A 17163-nucleotide genomic window follows, 5' to 3' on the forward strand; every position below is an offset into this window, starting at 1 on the left:
AAAACGTCTAAAAATTGATTTCAAAAATACCAATTTGGGTGTCTTTGGTGAGAAAAACGTCCAAATGCAGATTTATGCCACTTTTTGGATGTTTTTCTCTTTTGTAAATGAGTCCCATAGTATTGAAGAATATAGTGTGCACTGTTTGAGAAATATGTGCACTATGGGGATTATTCTGTAAGGAATTGTTTTCCACTGGGCTGTTCTGTATATCAGCTGTACACCACCTTGGATGAATCTCTTCATAAAGGCAGTTAATAAATCCCAATCAAATAAATAAAATGCTGTGCATATGCTAAATGAGTGTATACTGTTCCTCATTTTAAGTTTGTTAGTTCATTCTCTTAAGTATTAATAGATACTGGGCCTCATATTCTAACTTACATAAATGTTTGCAGGTTGGTATATATATTTGCAACATTTAGCTATGAGATACAAATAAGCTGTTTGATATTTACATCTCTTAGCTTAATTTTACATGACATTTCTTGAGTATTGCTGCATTTGGCAATGAGCAAGAAATATGTCCAAAATAGAGAGCCCATTCATGTGGCATCAGCAGTCAGATTTAAATAGCTGACATGGAGGCCTCCTGGTCTTCCCCTCCTCCAGGAGGCCTCCAGTCATTGGTGTCTTATGGGTCCAAAGGCCCTCCCTTCCCTGTTCTGACATTTGGCATAACAGTAACCCCCTTCAGAGCCTTACCCCTTAATTGAGGGCAGCACACCCAAGCTCTCTTGTCCCCTTGGACTTGAATCACTCCCAAAAGGTTTGGGGGGTGATGGAGGTAGGAGTGATCTCTACCTACTCCTGCCTTGGTAGCTGCCTCTTCAAAAACTGTTGCCAATTGGCCTCTAGTGGTAGTGTTGTGGTACTACAGTTAGGACTCAAACTGCCAGATAAGGACTCTGCATAGTACTGAAAATCATACACGTTATCTGAACCCTCCTCTACTCATAATATCCCCAAATGTTTAACACAGGAAATAAGCTATGGGGAAAAGAGTGTCTGGTAGTGATACATTTCTAGGCTCTTAGATTTTCAGTGAATAAATACAGATCTATGTAAATTTTGATGGGTTTCTTGAGCTCTCAGCTGCTCTCTGGTTGGCGGATTTCTTACTTAGAATGCAACAGGAAAAAATAACTGATTTTTTTTCAGAATTGTTTTTACAAGAAAATGTATAGTTTGTTATTAATTAAGGCATGTGGCACTGCTTAATATTATGATGAGTCTGGTGGCAAAACTGCAATCATTTCTAGAAACATGGATGCTGTGGAGTCTTATTCCTCAGTGGCAGCTAGTCTTTGGGGAGATGAAGCTTGCTGGCGTGTCTTTATTTCATTTCACTTCCATTGTTTGGAATGACACAAGCAGTGAGAGAGAAAACCTTTAGAAGGCTGCCGTTCTTCTGCCCTTGTTACAATTCTCCTGGCCTGTTCTAAGAACATTTGAATTACTGCTTTTTAAGTAAAAAGTAGTTTTCTTTGTCACTTCAAGCAGAGTTGGGTGGTAAGACAATGTGGTACTTTGTGTTAATTTCATAACCTGATGTGTTGCAGCATGCTGAGACCAGTGCACAGTTTGCCGAAAAACTGCATCGCAGTTTGATGCAGACTTTAATACGACAATGAAAACATCAACACTTATTACTTCATGCATTTCTGATCCAAAATGACAAAAAAAAACCCCAACACATTTTTTTAATTTTAATTTTTAATTTAATTTAAGTTTTAATATACGCCGAACTGGCACAGAATTCAGCAACAACAAAAGAAGAGCAAGTTGTTTTCCAGTCACATCTCTAACCTATTGCATTGAGTCCTGTAACTAAGTAGTTTAGGTACCAGCACTGGTGGCTCAGGAAAGGCAGATTTTCCTTGGTATAAAACCAATTGATTTATGTTGTGGTATGACATGAAATTCAGGAAGTGCAGACTAAGTGCAAGGTTCAGTTATATCAGCCATATGAAGACAGCATGCAGTGGAATTCAAACATGCGTGGGATCAACACAAAGGAATCCTGTTTTGAAGGAATGGATCCATGGAATCTTAGCGGAGATTGGGTGGCAGCGCTGGTAATTGGGAAGCGAAACCAGTGCTGTGCAGACTTCTATGGTCTATGCCCTGATCGTGACTGAGTAGATATGGATGGGCTGGAGTGTAAATTTTATGGGGCTTCAATGTTAGCTTCAGAAATTTTAGTACAAAAACAGTGCTGGGCAGACTTTTATGGTCTGTGCCCTGAGAAAGGTAGGGACAAATCAAACTCGGGTATACATATAAAGTATCACATACAGTGGTGTGCTGGAGCCGGCTCGCACCGGCTCTGCAGAGCCGGTCATTAATTTTAGAACAATTTTGCGAGCCGGTTGTTGTGCTGTTAGGTGGGAGTTTTGAGGGTTCCCCCCCCCCCCCCCAACACACACACACAAATTATTTGCGAGCTGGTTGTTGTCCTGTCAGCCGTGACTTGAGGGTTTTTTTCTCTCACAAATTGCAGGGGAGGCTGGAGGCACGCATGCCCACACACCAGCTGTGAAGTCACCTGATACTGGTGCATGCATGGTTTGTGGCAAGCAACCCTGCCTCGTGCTGCACTGTAGGCAGGACTAGGTTCGTGTGCTCACCTCAAGCTGCAGACTGTTTGCAGGCTGCAGCGCTCCTCCTGATCACAGCCCGTGGGTGGTCGTGGGCCACCAACGTCAACTTGGCTGCCCGGCCGTTGTCCTCCTGCTATTTTAGCTGCCTGCAGCGATGCAGCCTCCCCGCGATCTAGGACAGAGGAAAGCACTGTGTTGATCATTGCTGCAAATGCACTACCCTCTTACTCTCGTAAAATAAGAACTTAAGAAGCAGTTGTTTGCCAGAGAGTCTTGCTGGGCCCGAGGGGGAAGACAACAAATAGAAATGGTTTGGAGGACGAGTCGACGAGGGGGAGCATTGCCAACACTGCTGCACCGAGTTCCTGATTCTCCCTTGCCCTGCCCTGCCTGCTGCGCTGCCCCATGTGTTGAACTGTCTTTGTCCTTTCTTGTCCCTCCCGCATCCGCTCCCTCCCTCAACCTCTCCCCCCCCAACAGTTAGGGTTACCATATTTTGTCCTCTGAAAAAGAGGACACGTCACGCCTCTGCCCTGCCCCGCCCACCCACACCACGCCCCCCTGTCCCGCCCACACCATGTCCCTTTTGGATTCTCATCCCACCCCCTGTCACATATTCCCCTCCCCTCCCCTTACTTACTATCTACTGCCCTGGTGGTCTAGTAGTAACCTCTTCAGGGCAGGAAAGAACCCCCTCTTTCCTGCCCTTGCCCTGCATCGTTCTCGGTCTCGGCTGGGGATTCAAAATGGCCACCAAGAGTTGAAGCGGCCTCACGAGACTTCAACTCTCGGCGGCCATTTTGAATCCCCAGCCGAGATCGAGAAGGATGAAGGGCAAGGCAGCACTCCGGGCAGGAAAGAGGGGGCTCTTTCCTGCCCCAAAGAGGTCACTAGACCACCAGGGCAGATAGTAAGTAAGGGAAGGGGAGGGGAGACCCACGGCGCCGCCCATCCGTCCGTTTGTCCAGAAATCCGGACAAACAGGCGGGCGGGGCAAAACCCGCCGGACGCCCCGGACATGCCCTCAAAAAGAGGACATGTCCGGGGAAATCCAGACAAATGGTAACCCTACCCACAGTGCTCTGGACCAGACAGTACTTGCAGACAGTGATTAGGACAGGATGCCGGTGTCTGGGTCCTTCTGCTGCCACATCACACCTACTCTGATTCAACTTGCTGTTTCCATGTAGGCAGGATGCAGCAGTCAAAGGGCACCATCGGGACCAAGGAGGTTTAATGGAAGTGAGCCTCTAGTCCACGGTAAGCAAGAAAGCCAATTTGGTTAATCTCTGTTTCCACTCCCCCTGCGCAGCCGTCATCTCTACTACACTCAAACCAAAGCAAGCAAACCCGTGAGCTGCTGCATCCACGTTGTCGTTCTTTATTGTTTGTCCATCTGTAGCAAGTCTAAAGCTGTTTCAATTGAATAGGCAGTGCCTTAAAAGGTGAAAAGTTTTTTTTTTTTTTTTTTTTATTTATTGGACAGCTTTTTAATTTATTTTGAAAGCTTCCCATATAGATATAAATAATAACAATTGAATATCACTAAAACAGAATAAAAATTATTATAGCTGGTAGAAACAGCAATTTTAAGCTCTGTATTTTGTGCTCATTTTTCTACAGTAAAAATAATAATAATAAATACACTGTATACAATACAGATGGCCAAATTTCAGTGAGGATATCCTGTTTCCTGATGGGTTCATCTTAACTGTTGTTGCAATCTACCTTGGGAAGCCTTGTGTTATAAAGATGATGATGGAATATATTGAAATTAAATGGAAGTAGAATTAAACTCTCCTTTCATCGGGGCACATGGAATCAGATCTTAATCTGTTTTGTAAAAGTTTACCTTTTAGATACACAAATGGATTATTCTGTTTTGAACATGTTTCAGGGGCAAGTGGTTTTATTAGTCAAAATAAAAATATTTTGTTTCTTGCAGATTTCTTTTGTTGAAACATAAATGGGCCATAAACCCCTAATGCAGCCCATTGGTTTTCTTACATTTTGTTCTTGTGATAAATTATACTGTGTCAAAACTGAAAACTCTTGTCTCAATCTGGTCGATAATATAAGGAGCTTATTGTGAACACTATCCACCCTAAAAGGTTGTTTTGTGGCTGTACATGAAGAATTATGATATTGACTAAATACATGTATGTGTGTGTCCCTAGTCATGCATCCTAAGTTTATATAATCCTTTCAAGAAATCCAGTTAATCTTTTAACCTGTTAGTGGAGCATAACCACAGAGTCATGGTATGATCGCATTTTCAATATAGTAATACTAGAGCCCATCTAAGGAACAGCCTGGTTATTTTGAGTTAGTCTTCACTGGACCAAACTTGCTTTCCTTGTGCCATCACTATTCAGCAGGTAGGCAGTGTCTTAAAAGATAGAGGATAAAAGATTTTTTTTTTTACATTAAAAGAAGGTAAATTTGGATGTTCAGTGCTGCGTGCATCTGGTAGCGCTATACAAATGCTAATAATAATAATGTAAGGATTGTTCGAAAGCACGCACTCTCCCAAGTATAGCCAGCTCTGCAATTTGGGGGGGGGGGCGCAGAGGTGAACGTGGGGGGGGGGGGGGGATGCAGAGGGGGACCGGGGAGAGAGCCTGTTGTTAAAAATTTACCAGCACACTACTGATCACATACCATGTAAAATGAGTTTATCTTGTTGGGCAGACTAGATGGACCGGTCAGGTTTTTATCTGCCGTCACTTACTATGTTACTATATTTCATTTCATATGAATGAATGCACTTAAGCTAAAAATGGAGAATTTTTATAATTACCTGTGTTCAGACATGTAGACGTGGCACTTCTCTGTTCTGTTAGTCATATGCCGGTTGACCCTTTTGATGTAGGGAGGGCACTAGAAAACTCCAAATGTCTACTTGGTATCGGCAGCTGTACACTGAAAGTTTCAGCCACTGTATGGCTGATGGAACAGAGTTTTTGTCTTTATCTTTGTTAAAAACTTTACAAACCTAAAACACAAACAAAAATAATTTATCCCATGAAATGGCTTACATTAAAATTTTAGCCAAGGCAATTTACATAAAAAAACATACATAACAATTAATTTATCTCAAACACCCCATTAAATCATCATATTCAATCTTTAATCCAAGAAGAGCAATGTTTTCAGTTTCTTTTTATACAGCTTCTTATTATTTTCTTGCCTGAAATCTCCCAGCAAGAAATTCCACCAAGTAGCAGGGGCATAGCCAGACACCCAATTTTGAGTGGGCCTGGGCCCAAGATGGGTGGGCAGAACTCCGCCTTGTCCCACAAGTGATTTGGTCTCTCCCTCTCTTGCCTACATGCTATATGGTCTCTCAAACATTACCCCCCCCCCCCCCCCCATTACCTTTTAAATAGCAGCTTTTCACCAGTAGCGTGCAGCAACTAATACACACTACTCATGTTGGCCCAAAGCCTTCCCTTCGATGCAACTTCCTGTTTCCACATAGGCGGGAATACACCAGAGGGAAGGTTGTGGGGCCGGTGCGAGCAGTATGTATCAGTCACTGCTCACTGCAGGCGAAGATCTGCTATTTACGAAGTATGCAGGAGGGACAGTTGTTGGGAGTTTTCGGCTGGTGGGGCTTGAGGATCCTTGCCAGCCACATCATAGGTGTGCTGCTACTGGGTGGGCCCAAGCCCACAGTGGGTGGGCCTGGGCCCACCCTTGGCTACACCACTGCCAAGTAGGGGCCATAACAGAAAACATCCTAACTCTAATCCTTGCTCCTTTTATGTCTTTAAAAGAGGGTCTTTTCAACAAGAGGTCCTGCCTAGTTTTCGGTATCCTTCCTGGGGTATACCTATGTTCATTTATCACAGATGACCCAGACTTACATTTCTCAGGGCCTAAAGATTAAAAGCAGTATCTTAAACGTCACCCTCAGTGGTATTGGGAGCCAGTGTAGAACTCTCAGTATTGGAGTTAAACTCTCATATCAGAATTAAATGTTGGAATTGGCTGAACACATTGCACTCAGCATAAAATAAGTGTCTTTTTTAAACATTTTTGCAAACGCATTTTCATGCATGAATATTTGCATTTGAGACAATGATGTGGGTATAGTTGGCATTTGATGATAAGTGTAGTAGAACTGAGCAGCATCAACAATTTGTAACTGCTTAGGGGATCTCTATTGATGCTGACCCACACACGGACACTTGATATAGAATTAGTGTTTTCCACTATTCTGACCATAGGCGCCGACTCCGTGGGTGCTGTGGGTGCTCAAGCACCCCCAATAATTTGGCAGTGGCACGTGACGACGTGACGTGGGCATAAAGTCCCTCCCGCCCGATCCCGCTCCCTGCACCGTCCCGACGCCTCCTTGCCCTGCTGCACCGCTGTGGTGTACGACGCCCGCTCCTACCTCCCGGCTCCTTCAATGTTCCGGACTGACTCTGTCTCCGTGTTCACCGTCGGAAGCTTTCCCTCTGGCTCTGCTAACAGTTTCCGGTCCCGCATAGGCGGGATGATCACCATCAGATGCTTCAACGGAGGCAGAGCAGAGGAGCTTCCGGAGCCGCCGTTGCCGAAGAAGCCCGAACTTAGGCAGTGGTGGTGGGCCGGTGGCCCTGCGCGTGACGAGTGCATGTCCTTGGTCCTCCTGTCCCGTCCCTCCCGCTCCCGGGCCGGCTCCGCTCCAGTCCCTGCATGCTCCCTGCCATGGCCCACCCTGCACAGCTTAATTGTTTCAACTTCCAGGCCCACCAGCAGTGTGCAGCAGTTTCCTGTCCCGCATAGGCGGGAATCAGGTTGCTGCAGCAGAGGGGAGAACTCAGGAGTGCGAAGGCAGCTGTGAGTGTGGTGTGCTTCACTGCTTACCGGCGGCCTGGATCATGGAACATTGAAGAAGGGCAGAGAAGACTGAGAACGAGCCAGAGAGAGGTACGGAAAGGTGCCAGCCCAGCCCCAGACGATATAGGTTTATTTAGGTGTAGTACATAAGTACATAAGTAATGCCATACTGGGAAAAGACCAAGGGTCCATCGAGCCCAGCATCCTGTCCACGACAGCGGCTAATCCAGGCCAAGGGCACCTGGCAAGCTTCCCAAACGTACAAACATTCTATACATGTTATTCCTGGAATTTTGGATTTTTCCAAGTCCGTTTAGTAGCGGTTTATGGACTTGTCCTTTAGGAATCCGTCCAACCCCTTTTTAAACTCTGCTAAGCTAACCGCCTTCACCACTTTCTCCGGCAACGAATTCCAGAGTTTAATTACACGTTGGGTGAAGAAAAATTTTCTCCGATTTGTTTTAAATTTACTACACTGTAGTTTCATCGCATGTCCCCTAGTCCTAGTATTTTTGGAAAGCGTGAACAGACGCTTCACATCCACCTGTTCCACTCCACTCATTATTTTATATACCTCTATCATGTCTCCCCTCAGCCGTCTCTTCTTCAAGCTGTATAGCCCTAGCCTCCTTAGTCTTTCTTCATAGGGAAGTCGTCCCATCCTCGCAATCATTTTAGTCGCCCTTCGCTGCACCTTTTCCAATTCTACTATATCTTTCTTGAGATGCGGCGACCAGAATTGAACACAATACTCAAGGTGCGGTCGCACCATGGAGCGATACAACGGCATTATAACATCCTCACACCTGTTTTCCATACCTTTCCTAATAATACCCAACATTCTAGACAGACATAAGCCCATTTTAGACTGGAGAAGATGTCCGTGTCAGGAGGATGTGTTCAAATTCCTCCTGTATTATAAGGCTCTGGTGAACATGAAGACGTTTGAAAAATACATATAAGGTTGAGCAGGGGCCACAGCATATTTGCCTGTATATTCAGCAGAAGCTGTGATGTTATAAAAATCCACATGAAAAAAAAAGAATGTCTAAAGCTCTTCGGTGAGCATTGCTGTAGCCAGGAACTGAGCCAGTGGACCCACTTTTTCAAAAAGGGGCCAGTAGTGGGATAGGTAACCCACCCCCACAACCCTGCAATACACAATCACACCTGAGCCCCTGTTCAGACACACCCCAAATCTTACCAGGGGTCTCTCTGGTTTCTAGCAGGGACAAGGTATGGGGGGGGGGGGACGCACTGCCTGTAAAAAAAAAAAAATTCACACCCCCAATCATTTTGAAAAGTTGGCTCCTATGATTCTGACCCAAAACTTTGACATTCTGTACAACATTTTGCTGTGTTGTTTTTTTTGTTTTGTTTTAATGGAATATCTTATGGTATGTGACATGTCAGCCGTGAGTGTGGATATCCTAGATATAATGGGAGTTGCGTAGCAACACATTTTTCAGCGACAGCTGTTCAAGCTGCCACTGTCTGCCCTGGTTCTGATCACTTTTCTAGCACAGTAAAGTAGGTAGGTAACTGAGCCCTGGAGACTACAGATCTCTGAATCTCATGAACCAAACAGTGGCACTTATAAATTCAGTAATCACCTTAGAGTGATGCTACTCTCTGCTTTTACAGATTTGGTATTTTATGATGAGTTTCACACAGGCTATTTTTCATTCGATTTTATTTCATTCATTATGGTTATGACAGGGTATTCCTATAAGAAACTGATATGTTTCTTTTGATGCAACCATGAACGGATAAAAACAGAACAGGTATTCAAGTAGCACCAAGACTAAAGGATACTCCATGAAACGTATCAGGTAATAAGATTTAAAACAAATTGGAGATATATATATTTTTTTTAAATCGGTGTTGCTGGAGGATGTAGTCAAGGCATCTAAGTATAGCATAGTTTAAAAGGGGTTTGGAGGAACAGTCCATAAAGAATTATTAGGTGGACTGGGGAAAGCCCACAGCTTATCCCTGGAAGTGGGATTTTTGCTACTGTCGGGCTTGTTGAGTCATTGGTGTTGCTCGGCATGGCACATCTTAGGCTCTTATATTCTTATGGTACAGACAACATCAAGAAATCATTGAAAGCAAATGTTTGACTTCTTTTCAGAGTTTGTGTTTAATTCATATACTTTTTTAGGAGGGAGCTATAATAAGATTGCAGGGTGACCAAAAAGCAGAGGTTTTGTTTTCCTCCGTATTATGATGTGGAAGTTCATCTGAACGGTGAATTAATGCAACAGAGAAATATGTGTCTGCAAACGGCTGTCAGCACAAATCTTCAGATTGCACAAACATGTCGAAATGTCAGGTTTCAGGAATCGGCTGTCTTCGGCGCTGCTGTTACTATGGAAACCAGATGCCGACAGTTTGGGTTTTTTCCTTGTCTTCTGAAACCTAAGAACAATTAAATTAGTTTAGCATGCAGTAAACAGTGGAGATGTCACTTGAAAAAGATTTAGAGGAGACTAAAGTGGAGCCATCCTTGTCCATTTGAAAACATTTAGTAAGTAACATCTTGGGTTTTTGTTTGGCATGAAAACACGGTGCATAACTTACACACTTTTGACTTCTATCCTGAAAAGATTCCTAAAATGGATAGAGCTGAGTATTTGGAGATATTTGGTTCCTGGCATGTTTTCTTATGCTACAAAAAGAATGGTTGGGATAACTCAGGAGGATATTTACCTCTTCCTCATGGAGAATTATTCCTGTGTTTAATTCTGGGCACACATCTGAATGGTTTTGTTAAAGACCCTAAGCAATGAAAATATTCCTAACAGCCCAAATAAAGCATCGGTTTAATCAGTGATTTTTTTCCCTATCTCATATCCCTTTGTGATCAGAGGCAGTGGTGTTCCTATGAAGAGAGGCTGAGAAGGCTAGGGCTTTTCAGCTTGGAGAAGAGACGGCTGAGGGGAGATATGATAGAAGTGTATAAAATAATGAGTGGAATGGATCGGGTGGATGTGAAGCGACTGTTCACGCTATCCAAAAATACTAGGACTAGAGGGCATGAGTTGAAGCTACAGTGTGGTAAATTTAAAACGAATCGGAGAAAATTTTTCTTCACCCAACGTGTAATTAGACTCTGGAATTCATTGCCGGAGAACGTGGTACGGGCGGTTAGCTTGACGGAGTTTAAAAAGGGGTTAGATAGATTCCTAAAGGACAAGTCCATAGACCGCTATTAAATGGACTGGAAAAATTCCTCATTTTTAGGTATAACTTGTCTGGAATGTTTTTACGTTTGGGGAGCGTGCCAGGTGCCCTTGACCTGGATTGGCCACTGTCGGTGACAGGATGCTGGGCTAGATGGACCTTTGGTCTTTCCCAGTATGGCACTACTTATGTACTTATGTACTTATGTAGCTCGGCTGCCACCCGGGGCAGATTGCTGATGCACCTCTCTCCTGGCGCACCCCCCACCCACGCAGCGTATCACCTCCTCCTGGGGGTGCAGGGAGCAGTTGTACAGCTGTTGGCTTCGCTGTTTCCCTGCCCTGGAACAGGAAGTAACATCAGAGGGAGCAGAGAACCGGCAGATCCGACAGCCACACGGCTGCTCCATGCACCCCCTTGCAGCATGCACCCGGATTGGACCGCCACACCGCCCGGTTAGCCAGACATTTTACGAAGTTTATGCGGTTTAGTAGGGATGGGCTGTCATTTGCAATGACATTGGACGTGTCAATGATATACTCGCATCGTTGTATGCTGTTATCAAATGAAAAATGAGCAGAAAAAAAACACAACAAAGTGCACACTATTTCGAAACAAGGACCACTCTTTTGGAAATACTGTGCTGTATTTCCTGATAGTATGTGCATGTACGAATTAGCACGCACATGTGCCAACCTCAGGAAAGAGTGTGCCCAATGATGCAAAATAGCATTATTCGCTCCAGAAGGGGAATGAGATCAATACTGCTCCAACAGTCAAAAAGGAAAAAGTGGGGAATTGCTGAACTTCAAATCTGTTTGTGTGGGTTTCCTAAGCCTGTTTCAACTGATTTTCATTAAAACGTTTGTACAGTGCCAACATATGGTACTATTGAGAAGCAGGCCCATAATTTAAAGGAAACCTATATATGAATATTCATGACATTTGTACATTACACATTGTTAAAATAAATGGCACAGATACTTCCAGGGAATACCATGTTGCTATGTTTTGGAATAGCTTAGCAGTTAACTGTTTTGCTAAGAAGCACTGTGTTAGAAATACAAGAGAAATGACTTTCTAATCTTAGGCATTGACAGACTGACTGTCCATAAATAATCAAATATGAGGTCCTTATCTTCCACCGTTTACAGAAGTGGTGTTGCATGGCCAAGGATGTAACCTCAGAGTACATGAAAAAGAACAAACAGGTGAGTAAGATTTGTTTTAAAGATGCATTATATTTTTATTTCTTTTTCCTATTTTAACATCCAGTCTACCAGTTTAATTGAAGTTGGGAACCCATCGCAGAGTTTGGAGAATGTGTGCCGTTGGGCTTATTTGCAGCAGAAGCCTGACCCCGGGCATGCTGAGTATCACGACCATGCCATATTTCTCACACGGCAGGCGTTTGGGCCATCAGGCATGCAAGGTACAGTATGTTTTCGGAATAAGTCTTCATGTTGACACATTCTTGAATCATTTTTGCTATGGCTCCTTTCTTAAAGGCAAGTAAAGTCCCATTAAAACTGAATTGTGCTGTGCACTGCAAAATTCGCAAATTGTTCAGGAGGCAACGTATAAATTTCATCCTAATTATGTCCAACAGAGGATCATAATAAAGGAACACTTTGCATATTAAAATAGTTGAGAAAGTAGTACGATATTTAAATGAAGCAGTGAAATATGAGGCCTATCTAGGATGCTGGAGAGGCAAAGCAGAATTTTTCATGTTGATATAGTTAACCTTTCTTTACAGTGTATGCTTGTTTTTTATGAGAAACTCAACTTGTGAAAATGTACCTTGGGATACACTTCTCTCCATTTGAGGGGGGAAAACAGTTGAAATTCCTCCTTGAAGCATCTATGGCAAAAGCACTGCCAACCTAGAGATTCTACTTATGGACCTAAGAATTGTATCTGGGTGTCCCTTACCTTGGGTGCTGAGCCCCCCAAATCCCCCCCAAACCCACTCCCCACAACTCTACACCATTACCATAGCCCTTATGGGTGAAGGGGGGCACCTACATGTGGGTACAGTGGGTTTTGGGGGGGGTTGGAGGGCTCAACATTTAGCACCAGAAGTGTAACAGGTAGGGGTGGGATGGACCTGGGTCTGCCTGCCTGAAGTGCACTGCACCCATTACAAACTGCTCCAGGGACTAGCATACTGCTGTCAGGAAGCTGGGTATGACATTTGAGGCTAGCATACAGGCTGGTAAAAAAAGGTTTTTATTTTTATCTTTTTAGTGTGGGAGTGGGTTGGTGACCACTGGGGGACTACGGGGGTCATCCCCCATTCCCTCCGGTGGTCATCTGGTGAGTTGGGGCACCTTTTGAGGCTTGGTCGTGAAAATAAAAGGACCAAGTAAACCTGGCGAAATACTGCTTAACGCTGCTTTTATTTTTTCCATTATCCGCGAAAGCTGGCCATCTGGTAACCACGCCCATGCCCGCCCATGTCCTGCCTTTGCTACACCACTGACACGCCCCCCCCCCTTGAACTTTCTCTGGTGCGGCGACGGGAAAGCGGCGATGGTGTCAAAAAAGCCGCTTTCGATTATACCAATTTCGCCGCTTTTGAGAGATCGCCGGCCATCTTCCGATTTATGTCGGAAGATCGCCGGCGATCACTTTTGAAAATAAGCCTGATAGTAACATAGTAGATGACAGCAGATAAAGACCTGTATGGTCCACCCAGTCTGCCCAAACTCCTAGCATAAAGGTCTATATCTCAAGACCATTCACCCCCATCATATCTCTCACTATCATTCATCGGTCCTCAGGTTTTTGTGAAAGATATCTCATTTACCCAGTTGAAGTTTCCACTTAGAGAATGGATGTAACGGACTCAATATTCATAGGATTTATGCTCCTAACTTTGAGAGTTGTGCTCATAAATTGGCCTCTTTGAAAATGTTCTAGGGCTCAGTGCATACATTTTTACTCAAAAGTTCACTGAACTTGGGAGAATAAAAAGTGGGTGATTACAGGGGCGGATTTAGGTGGGAAAAGAAGTTACAAGCTTAGCACTGATTTTCCGTTCTAGGCTCATAAATTTTGGCAAATGAACATAATTTTTATGCTCCTAACTTAAGCTGAAAACGGGACACAAATTTAGGAGCTCTGCTTTTGTTGAATATTGGGCCCATTGTATATTTAAAAAACTTAACTTGCTTATTGCAGAAACTTGATCCTCTACAGCCAAGTTTATGATGAGACTAAACTAGACAAAAAGGCTCAGATGCTCAAAACCTAATGCCGGTGCTAGGAGTGATTGGCGCCAGAACTGCGTGCATGTTCTCAGCATGCACAAATCCCTCCAGCGCACATGCTTATCTGTGTGCTTAGAAGATCAGCACAAATTGTACTTAAATGCATTGAAATTGATTCAGATGAGGTTATTTATTCACCCAATGCTCAGAATCCAACGTAGAAACTAATGCTGGCCATGCTGCTGAAAACTCTGCCAGGTCGAGGATGGCATTCGGGTTTTGAAGAGAGGTTTTGTTCTGCATTTTTAATTTAAATTGCTAGGTTTTGGTTTCTATTTTAAAGGCGATAGAAACCTGTGCAGCCTGTTGTTCGGATAGTGAGAAAAAAACAATCCCTGCGAGTCAGATCAAAGCTGGGGGTGAGGGTGGACATTGTTGCCTGTTTTCCTGCACTTTGGTGCAGTGGCGTACCAAGGGGGGGGCGGTGGGGGTGGTCCACCCCGGGTGCACGCCGCTGGGGGGTGCCGCGGCGCTCGCGCCTGCTGCGAGAGTTCGCTAACTTCTCTCGTTCGCTGCAGCTCCCTCTGCCCCGGAACAGGTTACTTCCTGCATGCACCCGGGGGGGGGGTCCGCGCTGCATCGGGGGTGCGCCGCCCCGGGTGTCCGCCCCCCTAGGAACGCCACTGCTTTGGTGTTACCCTTTTAGGGGATTTAAACTGCAACAATTTGGGGAGGGGGCTTATATTTCATGGTACAGGGGAAGGGTACTGTTGTGCTCTTGTGCTTCCTGTTTTGCCTGGCGCTTGCGCAGAGAAGTTTCAAAGTAAGTGCAGCTCTTGTGTGTATGCATCAGTCACGTTCCTCTCTCTTGCTTTGTCTTTACTAGTGCACATAAAATTTGCATCCCATAAGCTATCTAATTCCTGCTTTTTACTACTCTAGGATTCTAGTAATTAAGTCTAACCTAAGGCAAAATGATGTTGACCTGATAAGTATCTAATATATACTTTTGTATTTTCTGAAACCAATTGTTAGACTATTTAAACAAGCTGTTAACTTATGTTTGCTTTGTGTAATGTTTTCAAAGCGATGTAAAGTATAAATAAAACCAGTAATAGAAAGAAAGAACACCAATATATAACAGGAAAGAGCACACCCACAACAAGAATAGTCTTACCACAGTATACTGGACTGCAAGATAATGCCCTGCCATCACCGGCATCTTCCCTGCCTTACGAATATGCCTTAGTACAGATTTTTATCAGTAATTCTACAAATTCTCTTCTATCCCAAGCTTTAAGTTACCAAGTTCACTGAGTAAAGTAATGTCCTTTTACCCAATGAGACTTCTTCTTTTCTCAGAATTCCTTCTGAAAGATAGAAAGTTGTCCTAAGTTATTCAAATTACAGACTGAATATTGCCACTATCCAAATAAGTTTTGGTGCTGACTGCTTTACCTGAAAATTCAGCATTGGTCACTGTCTGGATAGTGGTGCTGAACGTCTAGATATTTTTTGATTGCTTCATCCAGTGTTTAAAAAAAATGCTAACTACAGTAGCTGAATACTGAGTCCTCCGGGGACGAGAAAATATGACATGTACTTGAATGTAACTTGCCTTGAGCTACAGCTGGAAAAGGCAGCATCTGAATTCTAAAACCTATCTCAATTTCAAAAGTTTAGGACCTGCTTCTCTAGCACATCTGGCCTTAACATATGCATGGTGTGGCAAATATGAAAAGAGGTCAGTTGGTTATCTGGTAAAGCAAACACCAGATTAAATATAGCTGGTGTTTGTGTTAAAACACATCTTGTTTTCTTTTTCAAAGCTGGTTAGAGTCCCTATTCTGAAAGCACAATGTTTGAATTTGAAAAGCACTCATCTTAGTTGACTCACATCATGAAAAATGTGTCAGGCTGTACAAACATCTGGCATAATGGTGAGTCCTGGAAGAGTCTACCTTCAGATGCTCCAATTCTGTCGCCCAGGCCCAATCTTAAGTCTTGTTTTGAAAGGCTTGGAATACTTGTTTGAGTTTAGATATGAACTTGTGTCCCTGGTACATCTGTGATGGGCTTCATGCACAAATCCCATAGGAACCAAAAGTACTGCACAGTTCAGTGTTTTACAAAGAGTGTAGAAGGCACTGTTCTTGCTTGGAAGGACTGTTCTGCAGCTGAAAAGATGCTTATCTCTTTTCCGCATAGAAAGGGAAGATGGTATTAAAATTCTTGTACGTATACAGTATGTGAGGACAAATGCCTCAAGCCTCTATTGTTCCTGAACTAATTTATCAAGCATTTATTTACAGCTCTGTGTACAGCTGTCATAGCAACACTGAAAGCCCACGATACTGTTTATTTATATTAATTCCTATATACAGACTACATCTTTGAAAGTCACCCTTCCAATAGGGTATATCTTGTCCCAAACATTTGCATATTATAAAATATTTTGAGCTGTGGAGTGATGAACTTACAGTAAATACATTTAAAGTTTCTAAGCTCTGGTGCTTTTTATCTCAGCAGCTCTGTGATATGCTATGGTGTGATTACAATGAAAAGAATATCTTTCATACCCACCCTGTTTGTAAGAACATTTTTGAGTTCTGTGATATTGCTATGATGAAAAGAAGTCCCTTCATTTCACACGTTCACTTCAAATTCAAGCAACCGTGGTCTATATGCTTCTTACTGGTGTTCAGTTTCCATTCCCAGAGTGTTAAAAATGAGTGCTTTCTAAACTTTATGTGGCAATGATCCCATTTTAATGGTGGTGACAAGCTTGCAAATGCAGCCTCAGCCTCATTGCTGCTGCTCTGGGCCTTCATGTGAGGCTGCTGCAACCCTCACCTCAAGCCTAGGCTCCCGGCATCGGCTATATTTTCCCTGCAACCCCAAATGCAGATTTTGTGACACCCCTTTTGGGGACAGTTCAAGAAGCACTGGTCAAAATAGTTTTGCTTTGTTTTTTTTGTTTTTTTTTTTGCACGCAGTTGATTACATAATTGTTGACAGCACTGGTCAAAATAGTTCTTGTTGAAATTTGCTGTTAGTGCACAGAAATTTCAGATACTTCATGTCACCATCATTATTTATCCTTTTCTATATATTTGGTCAGTATTATCTTTAATGCAGCTGGAAATGTGTAAGATCATCCAATTTTGCCAGCTACGTTTTAGGATTCCTGATTCAGACTTAGGGGATAGTTGATCAAGTAGAGTGAATCCTGTTATTATAAATCAGTAGTATAATCTTGTTTTCCTTTAAATATGGAGTCCTTTCCCTGGCGCACTATGGAAATAACATTTAGAGAAACCTATCAAGGC

The 17163-nt window shown here is 43.4% G+C and overlaps 1 protein-coding gene across 1 annotated transcript in view; it reads left to right on the forward strand.

Annotated features, from left to right (window-relative positions):
• The window catches only part of LOC115475753 (A disintegrin and metalloproteinase with thrombospondin motifs 2-like), a 294408-nt gene that overhangs the window by 194347 nt on the left and 82898 nt on the right, over positions 1–17163 (forward strand). Inside the window, 1 exon segment of the mRNA XM_030211718.1 lies at positions 11895–12051. Coding sequence (XP_030067578.1) covers positions 11895–12051 — 157 coding nt within the window.

The sequence above is a fragment of the Microcaecilia unicolor genome, chromosome 8 (genome assembly GCF_901765095.1).
Source record: "Microcaecilia unicolor chromosome 8, aMicUni1.1, whole genome shotgun sequence".
In the NCBI taxonomy this organism is placed as follows: Eukaryota; Metazoa; Chordata; class Amphibia; order Gymnophiona; family Siphonopidae; genus Microcaecilia; species Microcaecilia unicolor.